The following is a 10,965-nucleotide window of genomic DNA, read 5'->3' on the forward strand; positions in this document are numbered from 1 at the left end:
TCTTTCCTCTAGTCCTGAATAAGGCTATTGACTTCCTATAATAACATGGTTACAATGAAGCTTGTAATTTCGATTAAATCAAGACCTATAGAGTCCAATGTTAGCTTCAGAATTCGAAATAATCTCAAAGATTAGAAGCTAGTTGAGTGAAGCTTCACTCATTCTTGACTAAAGATAGCCATATGTAGACTTATATTAAACCGAAGTCTGGAGTCAAGCTGACGTGCTATAACATTGTCTGTTAGTCTTTACTCTCTGTCTCTTTGACTTCCGTAACTTCTCTGTATTTCTCTGACTTTGAACTTAGGATCATATATTTTTTCACAAAACTACTCTTGACTTAACACTATGACGTATATAAGCTTATGTAATCTTATGCATTCAGATATTTTGCATTGTAGAATCTGCTTTAAGGAAAGGTGAAAACCACATACCACGTGTATGAAAAAAAAATGTCATTACATAATGTTGCAATAGTAGTGTCTCCGATTTTATTCACGTCATTATTCTTTTCCAAAATGAGACAATTTAACATATAATTTCGTTAGAAATAAAATAATAAACCACAATTTCTAAATCCAAAGAGAAGTATTACCCAAGATTTACAAATGTTTGTACTTATCTTAAGAGTTGGCTCTGTCTAGTAAAATGCTAAACCGTTTTAAATTTGCATATAATTTATTAATTGTGTATGACATTTTTGGATTGGAAATCATTATTATTGTTATTAGCTATCTTACATATGGATGAAACAATAAATGTAACATTTGTGTATGAACAACAGGTATGATAACAAAGAGAAAAGCAGAGAGAAAGCACAACTACAGGGTGTTTCAGATAAAACATCCAGTGCTCATAAATAACAAACAGCTGAAGATAGAGATGAAACAAAAAATGAGGTAGATTGATTGATTGATTGATGTTGAGTTTAACGTCCCTTTCAGCAGCGAAGCCATATGAGACGGGACCTACTAATTAACGTAGAATCCGAACCACATGCCAATGTCATAAGACGTATTGGATGAAGCGCACTGCTTGTCCCATAGGCACCTCTATCATGAGGCACTACAAAACACTTGAAAATTTTAAGTGGCAAGGTATATTTGTAGAAATATTTTTTTTCGTATGGGGTACCGCTGACAAATAAGCACCATTTAAGTTCTTAAACAGTCAAATAAAACGTCCAATGCTTAGAAATCACAAAGAATTGAAGGTAAAATATAAAACAAAGAGTGAAATAGGTAAATATAAACTAATTATTTGCTGAGCAAAACTATATATTTTCATTAAAATTCAACACGTGTTACAGTTTCGCCAACTAACTCTGTTTTTTTTTTTTTATTTTTAATGAAAATATATAGTTTTGCTCAGCAAATAATTAGTTTATATTTAATTATAACAAAGCAAAGCTTCTACTTATGGGAAATATCACAGTGAAATAGGGAAATGTCACAGGACACACTCAATAGACAGTCCTGGATACTCCACAGTATCGCTAACCGGGGGGAATTACTCTAAAAAATTTAAATAGAAAGGTGCGTGATCTCGTACATCATTGAAAGAATGATGAAGAAACAAACGACTTTTGCAGGACTGCTTTTTGGTGAGAGGGATTGTTTATGAAATGGTCACCATTCCAACGTGAGCTCTGGTGCTGTAGCTGTTAATACATGATGCAGAGGAAATATGACAAAAGCAAAGCAAAAACTTTAAACGATCATACAGATATTCAGCTTATTGGGTTATCAGTGTTGTCAACCTGGTACAAAGTGTTATGTTTTCAAATAGCACTAGACGTCCACACGTTAGTATATGATTGCTGACATCAAAAAGTTCCTAAACATAGGGCAGATTCCTCTTCGTTTTAGAAAGACAAGGCGTCGAAGTCAATTAACGGCTTACAATAGTAAACAACGATTCATACATATCAGGTTGGCTACACTGGTAACCCAATATCCTCAAATGTTGATTAGTTTTATTCTCAATGTTCGTGTAAATGTATTTTTGTACAGGTATAATTCACTTGGTTGTATTATTCCTGCAATATTGAACATTTCCATTCACTTTCCCATAGTGAGCCATTGGAGGAACTCCACATTTGAACATCCTGTATCCCGGAAACGAAGCGGAATCGGACTCATGTTTATACGATATTACATATATACATAGGATATAGGTTTTTACTTATTTGGATGTCTGCAATCACCTCGTCACTTTTGGCCATGCATTATGTTACACCCACCATATGTATTGCGCTCTCCCTGCTGGTCTAGTGATTATACCCATTTCCCTTTATAACGTTTTTTCTATTTGCACAATGTTGTGGTGAAAAATGATCTGAAAAATGTTCTGCCTGTTCATTTCTTATAACAGCTAATTTTTTTGGATCGAAAGATCCAATATATTTCAACCAAAAAATTTTATTGTACGCCTTATATCTGGAAAACTACATATACTGCATCCAAACCCAAACTATCACTTAACTCAGAATGATGTGCTTATTCCATAGAAAATACAAAATCTCGATTTAGGGGCCGTTCAAAAAATTTTTGGCCCGTAATCCAAAAACTAATTATTGACCAAGATTGCAATCTTTTGATGTATTTCTTGGATCATTCCTAAAATTATTGGCCAACATCGCAATCTTTTGATCCATTTTTTTTATCATTCCTAAAATTCTTGTTTAGAGAAATAACTCAGTTGAAAATACAGACAGTGAATCAATTTTAAAATACACATTTCTCTCTTGTGCCTTGTATTTTTTTAAAAGAAGGTTCTGTACCTGTATTTCATAGTTTGATTCTCTTACAAGTGAACCTATCGATGTTGAAATCTAGTTTCTAGACCAAACTTGGCAGACAAGTGTCGAATATCAACAAACGAGCGTAAGCAAAATTTAAAGTGCTTCCGTCCATAGAGACAGCAGCAGTGGCCAAAAACCTGATTGATCAGAATAAGCCATAACAATGTGTTTCAAGTTCAAAAATTTCGTTTTATTTGTAAAACGGGTAAAGGGATGAAAAATAAAAACCCATTAACCGACACTAGCAGGAAGTAGACATCTATTTGAGAGTATGCGTATCATGGCCGCCATCTTTAAGTCGGAAATCTTAAACCTCGCTCGACTTTTTTTTAAAAAAAAATAGGAAAAGAGTCATGTAATATATAAAATTAGGGTAGGATTTTACGAGAAATACAATGCTGAAGTCAATGTTTCCATAAGTTTATATTTGTAAGACATAATGAAATGCATATTGATATGAATTCGTTGGTTCAAAGATTTCTTAACAGCTGTATCTTTTTGAAAATAATTCAAGTCAAGAAAACCTAATGCACGCTAGAGAGAACATTGTAGGCAGCTATTTATGAGAGAATAATCAACTTGAAATCGTTATCGACTGCAGACAAAATGAAATAGTGATGAGACGATCACAAACCTTAAGAAACTGATGGAAGATGGATGACATGTCTCCATTGGATTATTCGAGTTAGAAGATAAATCTTCATAAGCAGCCACCTATTCACTACGCAATTAGTATACTTTCAGTTTTCCTGACTTGATTTGAAAAGAAATACTTCCACGGTGTTTTTAGGAGGAATGGGCAAAGTTTGTCCTCTGGTTTTGTATTTTTAATAAGGGTCTATAGCCATAACAAGAGAAATGATATGCAAAGAAGTCGCACTGAGGTTGATTTATTTGATACCATCTCGGTATTAACGAAAGTATCGCATGGCATAATCAGTAAGAATGAGAGGAACTTTTACTTAATGGGGGTTCACAATAAAAGAGGGTGTGCACTCAGAATAATGATATATATTTTTACACAAAACTCAAAGAAAACAATATTTTTACGCACAGGGGTGTGTGTAGGGAAATTGGGAGAGTGTTAGGGGTGTACAGAATACTACCTGGACATAATATCAATTTTTACAACAGAAGTTGAAAAACGTATTTAAAAATTAGAAAAAATTACTACAGCATTAAATTCAGAAAATACAAGTATTTTCTTATACCCGGGAACATCATACAAATTATTCATTTATTTGTTAGGGAGAGGCCATATCCTCCCTTGTGGAGTCCATGGATGTACCTGTATTGCAATATGTTGTTGTGTGTACTTCACAACCGAGAGTAGCAAATCCATCTTAACAGTGCAATAGCCACTTGGTTGGGGACCCCGGAAGCAGAATGGCATGTATTAATTACATGTAGTAGGAGCAAAATTTAGTGATAGGGACCACAATACACTTGTTTGCTCTGCGGCCTAATATGCTGTTAAAACAGCACTGAAGAGTAGATTAGACTGGACAGTAGAATAGACGGCACTAGCACGGGGCCCGATTGGGAGCAATCGGTTCAATCGGCTTAAGGCCGGCCCTGCTGCTAATGTTGTAAATGTTTCACTGACTTCCCAACGATGCCGGTCCGCCACATATTTTGTTTTTAGTTTTGTTTCCTTTCTCTTGCTTTTACTCAAAGAGTTTTATTTAAATATTTATTTTTCCTTGTTTTGTTTTATTGTTTTCTCATAATTATAATCTACCTTATAAAAAATAATATCCCGAAGATGTGTGTCATCAGATTTTCGTATAGAAAATAATGACCTTGAGGTATCACATGTTGTACACAGAAAATCTTTATCAGATTTAGTTACGTATGTATGAAGCCCATTTTCAATTTTCGGCTCGAGGAGTCGGATTTGAGGGTGAAATGTATGCTTAAAAGGAGAAGATAAATAGCTGGTATGACGGATATTAGTGGTAATGAATTGAAGTTCAGCATCAGCAGTAAAAGTATGTGAGACGTGGATTTACAGTGTAGAACAGAGGATTCAAACCACATGACCTGCTGTTGGGAATCGAACCAGAATCTACCGCGCCAAAGGCACGCGCGCTTACCATATAGTCACTACGGATCTCCAGAGAGATATTAGAGTCAAATTCATAGTTTTCGGGATTGCTGAGATGAATAGTGACACTCACAACGCCGTTCACGTCGAACTTTAGCCCCATCGCCATCGGAAAAATAATATGTTCAAATTGATCATAGCTATCGCGATAGCTAAGCTCTTAAGTGATAGACCCAATGACATTTAAACCCAAGTTTAGACAAGAAGGGACATATCAGCTGGCCCAGAAATTAACAAGGGAATTTAAGAAGGCGTTACTCTTCGTTAATTAGTTATTTCAGTTATCTTCACAGGGATATCAACAAAGACGTTACTCTTCGTTATTTTCTTTATTTCGTTCACATTGACAGGGAAAGCCCAATGATATTCCTCTTCATAATTTATTTATTTCACGCATTTCTTGACCCATTTATATAGGGATTGACCACAGGATCAAGATGTATGTTAAAAAGAGAGTATAAATACCAGGGATGACGGATTAGTGTCAAGTCCAGAGTTTTCGAGGTCGCTGAAATGAACGGTATCACTCCCGACGTCGTTCAAGTCCAACTTTAGCCCCCATCGTCTTTCGGGAGGGGCAGATGTGAAAAATAACAAACACAATATTAGCTATATTATTGCCGATCTGTATTTCTCGTGTGATCGCCAGGTTGATTGATGACAGTCTGCATGACATTTAAGTCCAAATTTAGGCAAAGAAGAGCATGTCAGCTGGCCACGAAATTAGTAGAGATAATGCTGAAAGAGTTGCTCTTTGTTATTTATATATTAAACTCATGTTGACAGGGTTAACGCCAAAAGGAAACATATATTTATAGAACTCCATGGAATTGATAAAGATAATGCCGAAAGAGTTGTTCTTTGCTATTGATTTAATTAACTCATGTTGACAGGGTTAGCGCCAAAGAGGAATTTATATATTTATAGTACTAATATATTTTACTTTTAAATATAATATAGAAATGTTGCATAAATGTTATCCCCCCTCTATGAAGAACGGGTATTGCAGTTAGTAAGATATAATATTGTTAAATAATACTTATATATAATGTTTTTATTAATTTGTTCATTATTCAAGGATAATGTATTTCCGGCTGGAAATGGACGATTCTTCAGTTTTTATACCTATACATATTTTCGAATTAGGTTGATTTTCTTTAACTTTTCTTTATTAATTTTTGTAGCATTTTCAATTCAACAAGGAAATTTTGTACATTTTTTTACAAATATTTGAAAAAATCTATTTAGAATGATTTCTAATAGGAAAAAGTCTATACGGAGTGGTTTTTATTGAATTGTGACCTTTTCGGACAGTTTCAATCAAAACGATTCTGGCGATTTCGTTCTATAGGTGGTGCCTGAAATTGGCAAGTTTTAAGGATGGCATTTAAGAAAAATAGTACAATTTGATTCATAGTAATTCAAGTATGAATTACTGCCATTCATTTAAAAAAAATGAACTGCACTCTATTCTCTCGTTGGATCAGAATTTTCTAGGTTGGTTTGATACAACTTTCCATTTTTCCCTATCTTGAGCCAAATTTCTCGTGTACTTGTAATTTTTCCCCCTATATTCCTTATTATTTATTCCATATGTTTTAATTGCACTCTTCCTGTATGTATTTTTCATTTTGACAATTACTGCATAACCAAAATGGTAATTCCTCATAGTTCATTGTTTGTCCAGTCACCTTATCTGTCCTTTTCGAAATCTGACCCAAGCAAATACTAATTCTTTCTTCTCTTGACATTTTCATATTTTCTTTTTAATTTCATACCTTATCTACCCTTTTAATTTTGAATATTCTTCTTGTAGTACCATATTTCGAAGGCTTTTTTACTATATCGTATCAGTGGGTTTTCTACGGATTCTTCCGTTTTCCCCAGCAATTTCATTCCATTAATATTTTCAATCAGTCATTTACAATAATCATCCCTCTTTTTTAACTGAAAGAAAATACTCGTAGGACGTTAATTAAAATTTCATTTCAGCACTTTATTTGCTTTTATTTATGTATTTATGTATTTATTTATTTTTATTCCAAGGCTTCCAATCTCTGTTCTCCTTATTTTCACAATACAATTCTTCTTTCACATCCATACAACGCCACATTCGAGAGAAATGTTTTCTTCAGATTTATCTTTCAGTTTTTGGTCCTTTTGTGATGGGGATAAATATCGTTAATGGTGATCATGCAAATTAAGCACCAAAACCAAATTTATGTTTATGTTTCCGGCTTTTATGCTTATATTGTGGTTTGTTTTCCTTCCGTGGAACCAATGATTTCATTTTTTTTTCTCAGTGCTGTAACTTGGATCCTTTCCTGGGAGACCAATCATTAATATTTGCTTCCCCTTTAGAAAAATATTAAATAAGAGCCCCCAACAATTTAAAGCCTTAATAAGTACTGTTAATACTTCTAGGGTTCCCAGTTGGGATTTTACTGAAGTAGAACCCAAATAACGTTTATGCTTCAGATTAGAGAAAGAAGTTTTATTTAGATGATGGAGCAGCAGCAACATATAAATTGTTTTCTGTTCTTTTGGAAATAGTATGGTGGGACATTGCAGACTCACTAGTTAAATTGAAGAGGTAATACTTGACACAATTTAGAGCCTTAAAAATATATGTTGTTTCTGGAGGCCCTAATAGTAGATACTTTATTGAAATAATGGAGAGCCTTAAGAAGTAATAACGTTTCTGAAGGACCTATTATTAGACATCTTACTAAAATGGACCCAGATCTTATTTTCGTTTCATTTATGAGTTTTTTTTAAATGTGATGAACTTATTCCCTGCTTCATTTATACACGTGCATGTATGTATTGTATCATACGGAGTGTGAGAAAACTTTATCTTGAAGTGCCCTCCTTGAAACCACGGGAAGCTTAAATGGGAAGGCCGAAGCCCTCCTGGTCCCACAAAAGCTTTTGGAATATTACTTGAGAGGTAATTTGCTGAGGTGGAAGATTGGAAACTATAGTCAATTCTAACGTACGCCAATAAATTTTCTAATCAGATCTAACATACGTTCCAAATGTATTCTATTATTATTATTATTATTATTATTATTATTATTATTATTATTATTATTATTATTATTATTATAATTATTATTATTATTATTATTATTATTATTATTATTATTATTATTATTATTATTATTATTCGCACATAATGAACATAATGTGTAGAGTATACAACCCATCTTATGTTTTAAGCTCACTGCCTTTCTCCCTTTGTTGCAGTTTCACCTTTCCAATTTCTATACTTGATACTACAACAAAGTTCTACTTGATCCAATCACTTTTGCTTCAATTTGTTAATGTATTTACTTTTAGCAGAATTTCTTCTTTGAAATCCTTTAAATTTTTCATTTGATTTTCCGACCGGAAGCCGTATTATAAATTTGAATTACGTAAGACTGAAACAAAACTTTGTTTTCTTCTTCTTTCTTTTTCAGTTCCTGATAACGGAAACTGTTCTAGACTTAACGTCGCAGCTGGTGGTGTAAATGCAGACAGTGTGCCATTGAACTTAGGACCTACTGAAACTAGTGTTCAAACAAGACAACTAAGTCCTGCTTTTATTCCGGCAGGAAACATGCAAATTAATCGTCCACCTTTCTTCGAAAATAGACAATTTGTTGGACCTATTACAAACTATAGACCAGCATTTAATGAAAGACAAATTCCGTATGCGGTCCCGGGGAACTACGGCTATTAAGTGTGTGATGTATGTGTGTTTTATATTTGAAAGTGCAGCGTTTTTTTTTTTTTTTCTTGTTAAATCATGTCATTGCAAGTGTAAGTACAAGTGTTCTTTCTGATAGATTGAATAACTTTTGCCTTACAAACGTGGCTACCGTGTGAAGAAATAAATATTCATATAATGAAAAGTGGTCACTTGTGAAATGAACATATGGACTCATTTTCTTAGTCTGTTAAGTAGTTTATTGTATGAATTAGGAATCAAGGTTTTTCAGCTAATTGCGATGAATGACTATCAATACCTCTGCAAGGCGACTTTGTTGAATTTCAATAGAATTTTGAGTTACATCAAATGAATAGTGGTTTTGGTGTTAAAGTTGAAAATATTTATAAATAATAACCATCAGTCGGTAACTGTAGTTTGCTATCCTCTGTATTCATTTTGTTAGTCTCTCCGATAATGTTACAGTCATATTATTACAAAGTATTTGTTAATCACCATGGTAACTTTACTAAAATATTTTGTCCTTATGTATATATACAGACGGGTTGCACAAAATAATTCAACAAGTCGAAATCTACCAAACAGAGGGAAAAGGATCTCCTAGTTCTTCGTATAATGTATAAATAGTAATTGTTTCACTTCATACTTAAATTTTGTAGTATATATATATATATCTGCTATTTTAGTATAAATTATAGTATTTCTGCAATATTGTTCTATTCAGTTATGAGAATATATGGAATTACTATATTAACAGTAATATAGTAAGGTAAATTGTTTCCCATTCTTTCAAGTAGAAGCTAAAAATAATTAGACATAATTAAAATGAATCAAGATAACAAAACAAAGGAAGCATTTGTAAATCTAAAAATAAATTTTAAGACAGACATTAGAAATGAAGTTTAAGGTTAACTAAACAAAAGAAGAAGAAAATTTATTTAACGGTATGAGCTCTAGATGATAATTTATGTGAAAATTTAATACTAATTTTTTTTTTCGAAATCTAAATAATGACAATGTAGAATTTAGAAGCATTGTTTTTTAAAGATGCTCTAAACGACATTGTTTTGAACTGAAAGAGCCATGGTATTTCCTTTAGTAGTGTTCTATAAGGATCTAGATACGATTTTCAATACCTTCGACAATTCTACTTATTGTATTAAGTTTGAGGATTGCACGGTAGCTCAGCGGTACAGCGGTCACTTTTGGTTCTAGAGGTTCCTGGCTCGACCTCAGGCCAAGTGAGTTTATGGTGGAGAACTTCATATCCATAAGTATTCTCTGGGTTCTCTCATTTCCTTCCATATTTTGATTCTGCCCAGTGTTTCAATATTGTTCAGCTTCATTAGTCATCCGACTCATATATCCTACAGGGCATATCCATTGGGTGTAAAACTAAACATCTCTTTTCATTTTCATAACGTTAAAGATTAAAACAAGTTCTTCGAAAACTCTTGTATTATAATTATATGTATCTTTCCATAAAAACAGTATTACCAGTTGCCCATATGTTGCTTTGAATTTCTTTATTGTATTTATCTCTAACTTGGCTTCTGATAACTAAATTTGAATGAGAGTGGTCAAATTATTGTAGGCCTCATTGGAATATAATACATGAATTGATCTAATACACTGCTAAATATAGGAATTTCAAATCTCGTTTCCTTATCCATCATTTTGTTGATAACTTTAACAGTAATGAAGATGTCTGTGATAATGCGATTTGAAGTAGATTTGTCTTAGTGTATGAGGAAAGAAGCAAAATTTGTGGCGAATGAATGCATGGAAGTAGTTAGGCCACACAGTTATGTGGACATTATTTCACACCTTAAGCAAGTAATTTGACGCTATGGAATTACCACTGAATTAAATGACATACCCATCGCAGCATACCTGAAATTTAGAAAATTATGCATATATATATATATATATATATATATATATATATATATATATATATATATATATATATATATATATATATATATATATATGGTGTTTCAGATAAAACGTCCAGTGCTTATAAATCAGAAACAGCTGAGAATAAAAAGATGAAAAAAACTGAAATATGAAAATGTCATAGGAAACATCACATGGTGTTGTTGTGGTAACCCCCAGGGCCTCATTGAAGGGTGCCCAGGGGCCAACTTCAAATTTTCAAATGGGAACATTTACTGAATTATACCTCATTCGGTAGTCCTTGAAAAACGAAACAACTTTTGTAGGAAACAATTCTCGATTTGGGCCACCGTTTTCAAAATGGCTGCAAAATGTGGGTACTGTAACAGATACAACGTCCAGTGCTTATAAATCAGAAACGGCTGAGAATAAAAAGATGAT

The 10,965-nt window shown here is 33.1% G+C and overlaps 1 protein-coding gene across 1 annotated transcript in view; it reads left to right on the forward strand.

Annotated features, from left to right (window-relative positions):
• LOC145694052 (uncharacterized) overlaps window positions 1-9,220 on the forward strand; it is a 38,801-nt gene extending 29,581 nt beyond the window's left edge. Inside the window, exon 3 of the mRNA XM_081770193.1 lies at window positions 8,375-9,220. Within this exon, the coding sequence (XP_081626319.1) occupies window positions 8,375-8,637 (263 nt within the window). The 3' untranslated portion in view covers window positions 8,638-9,220. The remainder of the gene's footprint in view (window positions 1-8,374) is intronic.
• The last annotated feature ends 1,745 nt before the right edge of the window (window positions 9,221-10,965 follow it).

This window comes from Thermobia domestica, chromosome 9, assembly GCF_964235325.1.
Source record: "Thermobia domestica chromosome 9, izTheDome1.hap1.1, whole genome shotgun sequence".
NCBI classification, from domain to species: Eukaryota; Metazoa; Arthropoda; class Insecta; order Zygentoma; family Lepismatidae; genus Thermobia; species Thermobia domestica.